This window comes from Pleurodeles waltl, chromosome 12 (assembly GCF_031143425.1).
Source record: "Pleurodeles waltl isolate 20211129_DDA chromosome 12, aPleWal1.hap1.20221129, whole genome shotgun sequence".
NCBI lineage: Eukaryota > Metazoa > Chordata > Amphibia > Caudata > Salamandridae > Pleurodeles > Pleurodeles waltl.
Genome location: NC_090451.1, coordinates 626853050 through 626869576, shown reverse-complemented (window position 1 = coordinate 626869576; position 16527 = coordinate 626853050). Strand labels below are relative to the sequence as shown.

Below are 16527 nucleotides of genomic sequence, written 5' to 3'. Positions count from 1 at the left end.
ATTATTTTAATATAATTTTAACTGTTAAATGAACCAAAAAAATACACAAATATTTGGCAGCGAACCCACATATTTGCATCTTTGAAATTTACTGTTGCTGAAACCTTGCACATTTGAAATTTTTATTTAATGAAAGTGACTTAAAATGGAATTCTATGAAAATTATTTTAACAACTTCATAAGATGCTACACCTTCTACCTTTTTTGTGCGAGGTCCTAGTGCAGAGGTATTTCAGATGCGACTGTACCCAGGTGCCCACGTCGGGGGGTGAGTCTCCTGGTTTGCAGAGAAACTATTTGAATCAATGCAAATCTCCATCGACACTTGTCTTCCTATTCCTAACAGGAAGTTCTGACACATGACCCGGAGATGGGTTCCACAATAAGCATAGCGGCGTCAGACTCTGGAGAAGTAGTTTTCACGTTAATCCTTCCGGGCCTTATTACATCAGTTTAGAGAAACTGAAATCGTGGATTGGGACGACTAAAGTGAGCAATTTACAGATATTCCATCCCCTTTCATACAAGGGAAGGACCTAGACAAAATCCATGCTTCGCAGATTAACAATATATTCAAGTGGTAGATTGCTTTAGGGACAACCTCATAGTAACTCCGGTTGTGACCTGCTCGCCTTCAGCCATATTTCTTTAAAGATGGGGCTGCGGTAGAGTGGCCCTTTTAGCAGGTGCGTGCATATAATGTGGACGCACTCTGTGGTATCATTCTTGGTGCTTCAGTCATTAAACTCTACAGATAGGCGCCAACATATTTTAAAACAGAAAACCTAGGATTGAGATAGATATTTGGACCACCACTTCGTCAGCCAAAGTAATAGAAGGGGAAGATGCTGGAATTTCTCGACGTGACAATTCTTCCTTAGTTTATCCGAAAACCATGTAGGAATATACCTAGCCCTAAAACGTGGCTGAATTGTTTTATTTTTCTTCTTGCTAGATTAAGTGTATATTTCAAGGGGCAGAGGTGAGATGTTCCCCTTATTTCTTTAGCTTAAACTGGCTGTGTTGCTATGGTAATGGCCATTTAGAAATCCTACTGGTTCCTAATTTTGGGTTTGACTTGAAGACCTGTGAAATTACTTCCAGTCCTTATATTCTACAATTTTAGGTCTAGCCTCCGAGATATCCATCTTCGGCTGTCTCGCCAGGCTATTCTTGTACAAAAGAAGAAAATACATAATATACATGCAGAAAAAGGCTTCTGATCAGCGGACTTCATATATTGGTCTGTTAAACTGCTATTCACATTTTGCTTGCACACACCATAGCATTGCATCAAGGATCAGCCCACTTTACTTATTTGAGTTATCACACAAAGCCACATTGTTCATATCCACATAAATAGTTCCTGTCTCTTCCATGACCACTCTGATTCAAATTGTGTTGTACCAGATATGTTTATTTGCTTACATTTTTTGTTTCTAGTAAGTCAGTGATTTATTTCCTAACAACTTTTGAAGTCTCATGTGACACCAGGTTTTTAGCTGTCTGTTTGTAAAAGACCTCATGTGGACCACACCAAAAAATACACAGAGGGCTTTCAGCCCACTCACTGCTTGACATTGGTAGGCTTTCTGGTCACTCATTTCCTGCTTCTTATTTGAAGCACTCCCTCTTTTTGTTTTTGACCCTTCCATTGATCATATGCTCTTTACCATACTTTTTAATCCACTGACTTGTATCCTTCCACTGCCCCCTTTCAGAGAACTTTTTTCCTGTTTCTTTCAGCACTCTGTGCTGCTTCCCCACCAAAAAAACACCAATCCCACCCCTCCCGGTCCATATTGCTCCCTCATCCATCTCCCAAAACTTGCCATTTGCTTTCCCCAGTGTTCCCAGACTCATTTTTAAACACCTCCTCAAGTGCCTCCTTAACTCCACTGATGCACCGCAGCTCACTCCATATTGCACCCCCTCACCATTGCTCTCTGAACCCTTTGCTATCCTATGTTTTTTTTTTTTAAGGAGGTCCCTTTTTTTCCTACCAGGCCAGTGTGGCTTTCACATCACTAATATTATTTTTTACCTATCCAACTGTATTCTTAGACTGCTGAATTAAAAAAACAGGCACCTGCGTTGTTCCTTACAAAGGTGCATGTTAAGTGACATATGTTAGCACATGTCATCGTGGCATGAACACACATAGGAATGGCACGTTGCCAGAAGCACCCACATTAGTGTCCTATTTTTGTGCAATTGCTACAGAGCATTGAGAAAACGAACAGATCACTAAAATGTTTGTGTTTTTTTTAAAAACTTTTACAATGCTTGTTAAAGTTTCTGTTTTAACGTTTTAAGTAATATATTAAAAGTAGCTTCCTGAAATTTGGCCGTGATTGGTTCTGTGGAGGTATAAGATGGTCACCTTTACAAATACCAATAGTCAAAAAATAAACAAACAACAGCAAGGTAAATCTGAAAGTCATGTCATTAAAAAAAAAAAAAAACTTTAAAAGGAACACGGCCACAATTTAATTGTAAAATGTTTGTTAGTAGCATAAATAAGGTGACCATGTTTCGGTGGCTGTATATTTTCCTTTTTTTATTTTATTTCTTTTTGTGGTCTATCCTTACAATAAAAACAAAAATGAACCATTGCACTTGCTTGCCAAGCCTGGTACTATTGTTATGAAAATGTTTTTATTGAGTGTAAGACAAACAGTAACAAAAGTGAGAGAGAATAGGAGTACAAAATAACTGCAGTCATAGGATCTCATTACGAGTTTGGTGGAGGGGATTACTCCATCACAAATGTGACAGATATGCCATCTGACGTATTATAAGTTCTGATATATCACATGGAACTTGTAATAAGGCCCATTGCCTCCAGTAAAGGAAGAAAGCTAAAACAAAGAATGGACGTGCCACAATCTTTGGAATCATTCAGGTTATGCCAAAAGGTCCACATGTGATGGTAGAGACGAGAGCGCATATTTTTATATATTGATTACTACTTAAATTGTGCCATTTTTAAAAGAAATGGAACATATTAGAACTTATACAAGGGTGGTATCAAATGAAGGCCTTTTACAAGGGTATCCTTTTGACCGCCCTCTGACCTAAATATCCCTGCAGTGTGTTGTTTTGTTTCTGTGAGCTAAGGAGTTTCTATTTGATACCGACTGGCTGCAGGCATATTGGATGTAACAGAGTTGCTAGAGATGTCTCCAGCAGGTCTTACGTGCAGGATTGGTAGTTTCAAAGGACCGTATCCAGTGGAACGCGTTGTGGGGTCATCATGGGGCTGTCAGCTTCAATTGTACTGACTTTCGGAGGGTGAAGACTCGCCGCAGGAGGTAACGCTTTCACTCAAGTAGGCCAAAAATTCTAACTTCTCATTATTAAGGAATTTAGAACTGCAGATCATACGTGCTTCCACTAAACCTGCGGCTGCCTTCCTATTCAGTTCTGACTCAGCATCAGTCGGAGTAGGACTGCACTTTTATGTCTGTCTGGACTGGAGTTCTGAAGCTTTGGCCTTTGGATGACATTGTCTGCAACTAGAGCATCTGCTTTTAGACTTTCATGTCTGAGGCCATCACACCTAGTCATATGTCATTAGAGTACAACACTTCTCCGGATCATAATCACTCAAATAAATCTGGTGTCCAATCCAAGCAAGTAACATTGCCTACATACTTCGCACTTTGGCATGTTTTCTTTCGCGTAGCGGACTTCTCTGTCGCATGAGCCAATGTGGCTGGACCATCGTAATACTCATGCATCGCCAGTGGAGTCCATTATTAAGCCCAGGAATCTTGGAAGGAACTGAAAGCAACAGTAAGAATGGTGATTAAATTTCCATTGGAGATGATTAATCTGCTACGTCTAACCGACAGGCAACCACTTACATGGTGACTGTGTGCAATGCCACCTGTGAGGCGTCCGCCAGGAATAAAGCACCTAGGGCCATATGTACGAACACATTTTCCCATAGACACAGAATGGGCAAAACTGCTTGCTACATCTGGTCCCTAGTCCTGCGCCTTGGATTGCTGATGCCCAGGAACTAATCCCAAACAACATTTTTCTCAATATATTCCAGGAAGTGCTTCAACCATCCTGAAGACTGACAGCCACAGCCTACTTTCGAGTAGAAAACCAACCACACTCCTGTTTAGAAAAACAGTGTCGTACCAGTAGCATGACATAACACCTGTCACTTATCTCGACCAACAGGTCCATCTGAAGTCAATGCTTTAAGTGTGCAGGTACTCACAGGAACCCGGGGCCAGCATTCCTTTAATTTGAACGAGAGCGCATCAGCACTCCCCGGCTGTAAACAAGAACTCTAATAGCACTGCCTGAAGGCAGGCAAGAATCTTTTGTTTCCCCAACGAGGATCGTTGACATCCTAGTGAACGCCCTCACTGGTCCATCACTCGACAAGTGTTCGCTAGACGTCCTCTTGCTAGTAACCGGCTGCGTTCCTCCTCGGCATCTAATACGCGTTATGTGAAACAATTAGGGCAGATTTGTCGGCCAATCAGAAAAAAAAAAAAAAAAAACTGCTTTGCAGTCATATCCACTTACAGCCACAAAGGAAATACTGGATTCAGGGTTACCATTCCAGACCCTAAAACCCAGATGACTGCAGAATTTCCGCTGCAGTATAAATAGGACTGGGGTGGAAATATGGTTTTTGTCGGTGCATGGGGAAGAAAGGGTCGTAATTGAGTATATGGTTAAACTTTTATGGTGAAGCTCTGCGGGTTATTCACAAACATCCCCTGCCGCTAACAACACCCAATGTGCTCACTTTTTTTGAGGGGTAAAACTTGTCAGAGTAATCTTGTGAAATAGGGCTGGACTGGCGAGATCAGACAAAGGGAAGCAGCTGCGGGTATAAAAAGCTTGTTAGGGAGAGCAATCATGGACCCAGGATAAGCACTCAACGTTCCTATACTCGCACACACACCCGATTGGTTGATGTAAAGAAAAATGCCTGTGTGTATGTAATGTACCGAACCCTCAATTATCGAAATAGTGAATTCATATGCAGAGCAAAACGTAAATTATGGAACTTTTGCCTACATATTTGAAAAACAACGTGGTAAAACGAATTAACATCCGCGCAGATCTGCGCACCAACAATCAATTGCACAGTGCAACATTTTAGAATTCTTCATTTAAGTGCTCAGGCCTATTGTTTCTATAATGCATCGTTCCACCATACAGGCCACAAGTGATTTTTTTTCTTTTGTCCTGGACAGGCAATAAAGGACACGGGTGCACAGATAGCGATCACATAACCCCAAAGACATCCCTACGTGGGGCACAGGGTCAGTTCACATTGTTAAGGACTCATTTGACACACAAGCCAGCAGTATCATACTAGCCTAAATTTCCCGTCTGCCTTCTAGGACTGCAACCTCATCACACGCATTTTGGGATAAACGAGTAGACAGCACCATCAGCAGCCACGAGCAGACAAGAGCCCCCGCGCATTGGTGCACGGGCATCGCAACATCGCTTTCCCAGTTTTTGATTGGACAGTCACCTCTCGCGAGAGGCAGAGCCACGAGGTTCACAACTGTAAACACACCCGAGCATTTCATTAATTTTATTTTTTAACAAAGAACTTCGACAGCCTCTCGCTCGAGAAGGGCTTCTTTATTCTTTGAAGCAGCTGCCCCACCACAGTTGTTATTTTTTTTGGGCTGCAAACCAAGATGCTGGCTCAGTGCTGAGGGTTAGGTCCCTCCTACTCTACCAGATGACACATCGTAGGGCCATTCCCTTCGGGAAAGCCGTCTTTGTGTAGACTACTGAGTCAGTGCCTACTGGCCGTCCGCGACCTGCTAGCAGCAGATTTCTGGAGGGCGAGTTCAACCTTTGACCCCGCCCACACAGACAAAACAATTACTGTAGAGCGATACTAACACCCACTTTTGGCATTCAGTGGCAGTTCTTTACGCGCTGTCTGTGAGGATGTGTCAATGATTCACACTGTGCGCTAAATGACTATCTATATGCAGAAGTATGCCACAGAGGAGGGACAAATTATGCAGCAGAGTTGACTAAAATAAGAAGCAAGAAAAAAATTATGCGGCAAAATTAAGCAGTTTTTGATATTATGAATTCGTCATTTGTACTCTCTGGACAAAGGTTTCAACTAATCAGTAACAGTTTACACACCAATACAGCTATCAGCAAATTAAAGTTGACCAGCCAACCTTTGCAAAGGCTCTTACACTGAACGACAAGATTTACTGCGCTTATTAAAGTAATTTTTGACCTATTTGAACTAGAAACAAATTTTCGTAAAATCTGAAAAATAAGCACCGGGCAATGGATTATATGGCAAATGCGGCAAACCTATAATTGTGTGGAAAGTGCAACAGATGCAGACTTGCATGCTTTCATATGGTCCTTCCAGTGATATCTGAAGGGTTTTTAAAATACTATTGGTGTCATTTAGACTAGATCAGTACAGTAAGGCAAATACACACCCCAGCACAAACTGCATCTTGTAGCTTTCGCTGCTGTGGTGGGGTAGGGCGCTTGGTTTGGGACAAACAACAGGACGATGCACAATTTGTATTTGCACCAATTTCGCAGACGCAGGTAATGGCGGAGTGTAAACACCTAGAAGTGGCGTACAAGTGCAGTGTGCCCTTCACCCTGAAAGGCTGCCACTGTTGCAAGGGTCTAAATGACGTGGCACGAAAACTTAAAACACGAGATTATATTACACGTGCTGAATAGGCCTCGAACAGAGACAGCAAGAATGGAACAGAAAAGAGGTCTGGGATTTAATATGACGATGCATGCAGCACAAGCACAATGAAGGCAGCAAGAGTATATAGCTATAACTGAACGCATGCACACCACGGATGGCAGAAGGATACAATCAAACTGTCAATGGCATGAAGTGAGCGACGACAGCTTCAAGGACACAGCCAAGAAGTGAATAACAAAGTCTCAAACCAATGGTTAAAAGAGGCTGTTCAAAGAACGACAATGGTTAAAAGGGATGGCTGAAAGCTTGCTCTATGTCAATTACAAGCAATAGGTCTTTTTGACAGCTCCATTATCAAAACTCAGACTTTAAACAGATTATACATACACAATTGGAATTATAAAAAAAAAAAGCCTATATATCAGAAACCGATCAGTTTCTAAGACGAGTCTGCACCTCCTTGGTACTTCCCATCACTCACAGACTAATACAAACTCCAGCAATACGCTGGTCTAATACACACCAACAGCATATGACCTGCATACTGAGCTTGGAAAACATAAGAATGTCCACCCAGACGAGACACCATCAACTAGAGCACTGCCAGGTTCCTCCTCAAACTTAGGAAGAAACTGCCAAACGGGACCTTCAAACACTGCGTGCCATCAGATACTGAAGCTCCAAGATAAACTACCCCAGGTTCCCCACCCACCTACCCCCAACATATTGAGCATCAGCTGGGTGGACCACAAAGCACACACAACGAAGCCACAAGGAGGCCACTGGTCTATGGAGAAGAGAGAGATATCCCAAGGACCAAGCAGTCTCCACAGCAGGAAGAGAGTCAAGTTCAGAATCCTGTACTTCACAGGCTTAGCCTCCAGAGCCCATCTACTGTTTTGTGAGAATGTCCTAATCCCAAACACCTACCAGGTACATCTACTCACCGGAGCACCATACTTACAGGGAAAGCAAGATAGGAGCTTCGCAGGACAAATACCAAACCTCTGCGTCGATCTCCTTTCAAGCCATTGTTGGCCCACCCTGCTGTTCTTCATGACGGTCTCCCTTCTGGTTCCCAGCTCCCACGGCTTGAGGACAAAATGCCCACCATTGAGATTGGACATCATCCCCTCATAACACCACTGTTTTGTAAGCATTGACCCATACCGACACTGATGATCGATATGCTGCACGACTCTTAAGTCTACAACAGGAGGATATTCAGTTGACACTAAGGGAGCCCAATATACGTTTAATTGCCACACAAAGGGAGCTGCCCCAGGTTTGTGGTTTTATAAAGATGAAAGCCTGGATGGTCTGCCCAAACAAGCACGCTCACTCGTTGGTATCAAAGGATGGAGCATCTGGAGTTAATGTAGTTATTCAAATCGTGGTGCATATCTGGAACGGTTTACCATGTGACCCTGCATTCAATTTTTATCCCAGGGAACTTATCGTTAAGTGAAAGGTTCTGATGCTAATAGCAGTTATTTTGGTGCACAGCAAACAGCACTTTTAATTGACTTTCCGTCCTCACACAGTAGTGGTTGCCACTGTCCAACTCTAGCAGTATTCATTTTTTAGCCGCAGAAAAATAAGTGGCAAAGGGAGCAATACATGAGTCCAAAGCTGTGCCCTACGGGTCACATCACACAGACCCTTCTGCAACTCTCATGCCTCCATTAGGCATCCGTCTGTTGTGATGTTGCTACAGGGCCTCGTATGAAAGTATTTTTTCCTGGAAGACGTTCTTAGCATTACTACCCGCCAACCATCTCACACCTCATGCCCTTGCTCTAGTCACCTCTTGCAGCTGGGAGCCATCCTTGTCAGTCACATGTCCCCCAGGCTTGACCAAGTTCACAGACTTACCCATCAACTCTAGCGGCCTATCCTCATGTATCAACTAGCGCCAGTCATTCAGATCACAGAAGGAGTCTCTTTAACCAAGAGCCAGAGTCACTTATCCACTCCAATAAAACAACTTGGGACAGATATAGCACGCGGGTAGACCAGTCTTACCTGTTTACCCACCAGGAGCTCCAGTTAATCTGTCAAAGGGGGTGGTGTAAAGGGTTGCAAATAATCTAAACCAATGGCAATTGCTAAGGGTGGTTTCCAGTCTATCGTTTTTCATCCAATGTGACACTATGGATGAGGCCCACCTCATGCATATCCGAGACGATCTTGCACGTCATGAGAACAGACTATTCCAAACTGTCAAGTGAGGCCTCTTCCAGAAGCCCCAGATTGGTTATTGTCTTAATAGTTCTCATAAGTTGGACACATCAAGAAAGTGACCCCCGTCAGGGCATACCCCTTGTCTCACAACTCACCATTGGCCTGATATTTCCCATCAACTGAAAGGACCCCCATATCCTTGCCCATTCAGACCCAAACTGCTACAGCCTGGACTACTCACCCCCCAATGACCTCCAGCATAATTTAGCGAGCTAGCTTGTAGACCAGTCCCAAACGGAAAGCCACTTGGCACCTAAAGCAAGTGGTGTGGGTCACAGACAAGCCAAGTGTCACCCCTAAACTATGAAATCAGGTTCACACATTATTAAGAGGGATAACGGCAGCCAATCATAGCACTAGTGCCTACCTCGTCATCAGGAGCTAACATCTCCACTCACCCTAGCCACACACAGGCTTGTCCTTATAGCTAGCCTCAAGCACCACCCTTGGCAGTCGCCCTCCCCATCTTGGCACTTAAAGTCACTCTCCTGCGAACCACATACAAGGAGATCTCACAGGAAGCTCATTCCGGTGTGGTGTGTTGGCATTGTACTGTGGGAATTTTGATACTGAATAGACTTCAGTATTGGGGGGAAAAACCCTATGTAACTTAAATTGTGGTGAACTTTTGACCAAAACATCTCTAGCCTTTACTCACTTTGTACATTTACATTTTAATTTGTGTCAGTCATAGTTCTGTGAACAAGTTACTATTACACAATGGGACAGTACTCCTTTTATGGACTCTGGAAGAATGAAAGGCGAAAATGACGACACGGGGCTCAAGGCTGTTACTTGAAAGTTGCACATTTATCTGAAAAATGTGCAATAACACAAACAGTTATTTAATCTGTTCGACTGCGATTATTTTCGGTCCTCCAATCTTTGCCCTTTCATTGAGAAAGGTAAAGTTGGGCGGTGGATTTGGCGATCAAAAATTAGTGCACCCCGCCCTTATCTCAAATACCAAACAAAGTAAAGAAATCTCAGAAGGGGGTGGGCTGTACACAAGGGGCGTGGCATGAACACAAAAAGTTGCTCACACTGTATTCCTAAAATTGATAAACGTAGGTAGTTTTTGAAGGATCGAGCAGCCCAAGAGTGACTTGTGGAAAACAGACGCTGCCCGCCTCACCCCATCCGCATATGAAACCTACCACATTGACACCACACTCACAAAAAATAAATAAATAAGCAAACAGATTCAGTTCTCTGCGCTGCTTATGTGTAAGGATTTAAAAGAGGTTAAACAACAACACCAGATTGTCCAGACTGCCTCAGCTCCAGAGATTTCGCGAATTTTTACAGTTTCTGCATTCCTCGATGTTGTGATTCACGTGCTCCAGGGCCAGGCCTGCCTCAGCAGGTTCGACGCCTGCACATTTTAGGTAGCCCAGGGATGTCGATCCCAGCTGGAGAGAATGACAGACAGTGTGAACAAGTCACCTATGAGTAAGGGCTTCTGCATGTGAACTGTCGGGGCTATCGCCGTGGCGGGGGGTAACAGGCCCCTTTAATATACTTTTTAAGGGCACGAATGGACTTCCTTAAACAGACCTCGCCGACAAGAAATGTTATCAACCGGTGTAGAAATGAATTATGAACATGTAAGTAACAAAGAAAATATTACACCGGACCAAAATTATTATTCGGCGACTGACCTGGTGCTCCCGATCACCCCCAGATGCCCCACTCCCGTTTATGATTCCTGGCATGCAAGCAAGGAGACGCGAAACTGGTGCTTACATGTTCCTTTTTAATGTATATAAAGTATAGTACCGCATTTTGCGTACTCTTTTCACACATCTGATGACAGCTACTCCCCAGCCCGGTCTACATCCCCCCCACGATGCACGCAGTCGAAATCCGAGGCCGTCATGCCTGACAAAGACCGCAAAGACAGCGACACTCCCCCGTTGCAGGTGAGCTGTTTGTTCGCCCGTCTGAAGTGACTGCGTCTTCGGGGACTTTCCCTGATTAGCAACATTTTAGACGCTAAACAAAACAAGCGAATAAGAGCGATGGGCTGCAGCAAGGAGGCGCCGGCGCGGGAGCCCTGGCGTTGCCTTTTGTACTGTACACACTGTGCGCGCTGCCCGCCAGCGCAGGGCGCCAGCTCGCTGCACGTGTTCGGCGAGTGAGCGACAGACAAAGAAACAGAGGGCACAGCAGCCGGGCTTTTGTTCCCCAACACCGCTCCGTGGACTTGGAATTACCAAATAAATCAAAAACGAGGAGAAGGCGCGCGGGAGGCTCGGCAGGGCGGTCCACGCCCTCGCCCATAATCTTTTTTTTAAATGGTCCATGAGTATGTTTCACGAGCACCACAGTAACATCCACCGTCCCATCCCACTAAGGGAAATGCGTTATGCGTACATTTTTTGGGTGGTGCTTGCTTTGGTGAGAAAGTGCAAAAGGCAGTAAAACCGGGGTTCTCCAGAGGACTGTAATATTTTCACCACAGAAACCATGTTAAGTGCAAGTGCAGAGGTCACGTGCATTCTGCACAATAGAGATGCAATAGCACAACAATGCTTTGGACTTATAATAACGTGCGTTTGAAAGATCCCATAGTTAAAAACAAAATAAAATAAAGTGATCTTGGGAAGACAATTTGTGTTCGCTAAATACAATATCACACCAGCAGAAACCTTATGACGTCACAAGAGGCACGCGCAGCTTGAGTTTACCTCCCCTAAATTTTGTCTCCAGCCGGTGAAAGACGCTTCCATCTGACCAGAGGCCTCCAGGCATACTACAAGTCTGTGCACTGGCTTTGGATTCGTTTTGTAACGCAGAGTATCACAACACACGACAAGCGACTCAGCACAAACAATCACGTGGCTCGATTTGCCCACCACGCAACAATCATTGCACTCGTGTTCGGGTGGCCGGCCTGCCTAAATGTGTGGGAGTGGTGACCTTCGAGCGCGCGTAAAGTCTTGACACGGAACTTGGAAACCTCTTGCCCGAGCTCCAGACTAGCACCACAGCGCGATGACACGTGCCACCGCCACCTCGCCCCAGAAACGTGCACAAAGGTCACACTTGCCCAACAATAACATTTGCACTGCAGCCAATCCCACCGTTTCCCGGGCCAGCGTGGCTATAAAGCGTTACGTCAGCCATGACTGGCGCGAGCCCATTCACCGGCAGGCGATGCCGTGCCACAACAAAGACTGCCAGACAGGCAGGCGTGTTCAGGCCGGCCTGCTCCGTCATCAGCACCAAAACTCCTCCCAGGGCTGGGTACCAGGCAGAGGACCGCAGCTCCCCCTCTTTGTTCAACCACGCTTCCAGGCACACCGAAGGGTGCACGAGTATGAAGTCCTGTGACAATGGGTATGGGTGACTGAGGCACCCCCTGCAAGCTTTTTTTATTTTATTTTTAATTGGGGAGGGGGGCTTCTCACAGTGGTTTAATTGGTTAAAGCCTGGATATGAAAAAGAATATGACCCAACGACTTGTCAACTGCGAAACCAATAAACATGGCTTCTCGGCCTCACTGCAAAATCTGGTAATGCCGCGTGATCCTGGGCGCACCAATTTATGCACGTATACCAAAGTTGCATAAGTGCAACTGTGGAAATTGATATCTCCACTCCCTTGCCAGCAAGATCAGGCCAGGCAATAACACTCGTGCACTTCTACGGTCCTAGGAATTCCAGTGCACGTCACAGATATCTAAACCCGGAACCTGCCCATTTTACACATTTCCCAGCACGTGGCTCAACCTCCAGTGATCACACACCCCTGTCAACAATACAACACACATGCACCTCTCTCTCGAACCACTCGCCAGCTTGCCAACTTAAGTAATAACTCTCTAATTCGAGCACTACAAAGCCAACACAATATTCAAACCTGCTGTATAAAAACAAGTTTTTTTAAAAGAAAGGCAGAGAGAACCCCCTGTACATTGACGAGACAACCAACTCTGCCTATCGCATATTAATTCGGCCCACCTCCAAGATGCAGGAGGCATGGATTCGTGGAATGTGCTTGCACAAGTGCTGTGTATAGCGCTGCACCCTTAGGCTGCTTCTGTGTGCTACAGATGCTCTGACAATGCCTGCAAGTCCAACAGGCGAGTAACTGATGATAAATGGCACGGCTCTCTCCCAATCTCAGCTTTAGAGCCATCGTGCTTTTTTGTGTGTTAAGTGACCCCTTTAGTCTGCTGTGGCAGGCAGACAATTTCACTGCTAATGCAAACTGCGACCTCTGACCTGAAGGGATGGGGGCATTATTTAGTCTTTCAACTGCAGCCCCCGCCATCTGACACAACTAGGAGTCAAGTTACCTTTTCCCAGAAGACACTGAGATTACATTTTCTCTCCATCTGCTGAAGTCCACAACAGGATAGAAATACTCAGTATTTATGAATCAGTGTCAGAAAACATATCTTGTAGAATGGTCTTTACATGAGCAATTAATTATGATGTACTGCACGGGAAAGGTTGTTTATTTTGTGCCAAGAACACATTAGTTGTAAAATAAAAAAATAAAAATAAATAACATATATATAATAAATAGAACCTTGTGCAATGGACATGCCTGCCACATACCTCGCGTCCTGTCACTCCAAAAACAACATTTTCCTGCCCAAATATGTGCCAGCCTGGTGACTAGTGGGTGTGGCACATTTCCCATGCCGCGCCCCGGTCACTGCTCTCCTATCTCTCACAGAAAAGGGCGCAATGGACATTAAATATCCACCGAAAAAAATATAGAACAAAACCGTAGCTGTGGAGCCTGGAGCGGCCACTGGTCAACAGTGGGAATCCAAGACTTGTCAGAAGGAACAAGGAGACAGGATTCCTGCCCCCTCCCCATCGGCAAAGGGGGACCTCCAGTTCTGGCAGTCACATGGTTATCCTGAGCAGTTCAACTTTCATTAATCTGTTATTTGAACCCTTTCACGTCCTGCCCCCGAGATTCCCCTCCCCCTCCTTCACTGATGCAGGCAAGAAAGAGAAAAAAAAAAAAAAAAAACACCAACAAAAGAAAGCAAGGCTTCCTGGCCACGCACAAAGACAGTAACCCCAAAAAGTAGCAATTTTGATATTTTCTTCTATGATCCATATACACATACACTAAAGTCCACATTCCACACCCCCTCTCAATACACAAACAAAAGAAAATCTGGTCCGCGTGCAACGATCACTGCTCCAGTCTGTATAGCCCATCGCCGCTCCGCCTTTATCCCGCAAGCAACTTTTATGTGGTCAGTTTTACAAGCATCCTCTTTTGTTTCAGGCAATTCCCTTGGCCTCGGGGGCTGACGGTGGGACACAGTGTTTACAGCTCCATCGTGACCCTCCCATTAATGTCCCTACCCTACTTCACGCGAGCACTATCGAGTGGGTAAGGGACAAACTGTTCTCCTCTTTACAGACACAAAAAAGGTTCTCGACAAAATCTAAATACATAGGTAAACAAAGAAAACTAGCACGCACGAAATGAGGGAAACCGAACAAAGACCAAACGGCCTGTCCTGAGTAAAGGAGAAGTGAGTCTTGTTTCGTCAACTTCATCACTGCCAGCTTCTTGCCGCCTGATGGCATGGATAACAAAGGATGTTTAGAGGTAGTGTGGTGTCTTGTTCCATCTTTGGGTCACTCAGCAGCGGATGTGAGTTGGGAACTACTGCTGTTTGACCCTTCAACCAATTATACAGCCAAAAAAAGTGATGCTTTCACAAGTGAGCCAAGCAAGCACATATATGTTCACAAGCATTCGTCTGCAGTGCACGTAACTTAGTCTGATGGCTGATTGTGTGCACAGAGCGCCTTAAAAAAGTGACTGCATACAGCGCGTAAAGTGTGGAGGTGGTCTCGCGCAGGTGACTCCCTCCCCCACAAATGACAGAAAGAGGGGGGCAGGCGGGATGCCAGCAGGCAGACAATAGCCCAGCTTACCTTGTCTGCCCACAATCTCGGCCACGTGCTCGGAGCTGGGCACCGGGACGCACTCGGTGGTGTTGGAGCTCTTCAGCCGCAGCTCTGCCTCCTTGTACAGGGCGCACAACTTGTTGTCGCCCTTGGGGGGCTGCTGGTGGTTGTGGCTCAGGCCGGTGTTGTTATTGTTGTTGCTGTCCTCCTGCTGCTGTTGCTGCTCCTGCACAGCCACCACGCCGGCGGTGGCCGGGGGCTCCCCCAGCCCCAGCAGGCAGAGCTGGTCCAGCGCGAGCTGCAGCGCGCGCTCGTCCTCCAGCAGCGCCCCCCTCTGCTCCTTGCCACCACCCCCGAAGGTTGAGCTCCCCAGCTCTGCTGCAAAGCCCCCGTTCCTCTCCATGATCCCTGGCACTACCAGGCTAGGCATGGCTGGAAAACACAAAGACTTGGGAACAAAGAAGGGAGAGGGGGGAAAAAGGAACAGGCAGAGGGAAAAAAAAGAGGAGAGACCCTCCGCCCACCTCCCTCTGCTGGCCAGCCCCTCCGCTGCCTGCTCTGCAACTGTAACCTGACCCAACCCTTGCAGGCAGCACTCTAACACTGAAGGAGAGACTCCGCCGTCCGCCCGCTAACCTGCTGCCCAGACCACGCCTGGCTGCTGGAGGCCAGGCGAGCTCCACAGCATGCTACGGGCAAACTCTTTTGTTTCAAATTCCCTGCATGGAAGAGACAAGGGCTGAGCCTTTTTTTTTTTCCTCGACTCCTCGCGGGGGCTGCCGGGAGTTGTAGTTGTCCAGAGGCTCACGGCGGGGAGGTCCTCCCGAAGAAGGGAGGAGGAGCATCCAAACCCTGCCCAGGCAAATCCAAGGGGACTTTCTGGGTTTTGAATGGGCTCCTCCCTGCCCTGTTGGAAAGGGGAGGACGTGGAAATAGAAGGGGGACTCACAATGGGAAGCCGCATCGGACTTTAATTATGCGGAGGAGGAACAGCAAACTTGCAAAGATGCTGCAGAGTTGGGACACAAGATAAGTAAGACTTATTCAAGAGATATAAAGATTTCTCAAGTGTGTGGGTGTGTATACATAAGCCAGTCCCACTTTTTCTATTTATTCTGCTACTTTATGTTAGGTTTCATTATTACAATAGGTGGGTTTTCACTTTATTTGACCAACATTTTAATTAGGGTGGATGACATCTTCCCAACTTCTCCTTTACCCCACTCAATCCAAGTACATCACAGTAATGAACGCTAAATGGTGTGACTGCTTAGCATATTTGAATAATACTTTTTTTTAATTCCCTTCCTGACAATCATAGACACCCTGATACCACATCATCATAAAGATGAAATACACATGATGACACCAGACCGGTGTGTCCACTTAAAAGAAGCTTCAGTCTATCTTGACGAAGATCATACGACAAAACACAATCAATTCCACTGACGGGCAGACGCTTAACCAAATTGAAGTGTTTAGCAAAAGTACAATAAAACGCACCATCTCACCTGCAAATAATGCTGTTTCGCTCTACGTGTCTCAGCTGCTTAAAATTGCCTGCAATTCTGACAATCCTAGGGTGAGGAGCTGTCCATAAACTTCATGGACCTGCCGTTATTTCTGTATCAAGACCGTTATCCATCTTCTTCCATCTTTACAGATACTTTTCATCCATAATTACTGGA

At 45.6% G+C, this 16527-nt stretch overlaps 1 protein-coding gene across 1 annotated transcript in view; it reads right to left on the bottom strand.

Moving 5' to 3' along the window:
• MEX3A (mex-3 RNA binding family member A) overlaps positions 1–15608 on the bottom strand; it is a 75820-nt gene extending 60212 nt beyond the window's left edge. Inside the window, exon 1 of the mRNA XM_069218016.1 lies at positions 14867–15608. Within this exon, the coding sequence (XP_069074117.1) occupies positions 14867–15269 (403 nt within the window). The 5' untranslated portion in view covers positions 15270–15608. The remainder of the gene's footprint in view (positions 1–14866) is intronic.
• Between the last annotated feature and the right edge of the window lie 919 nt (positions 15609–16527).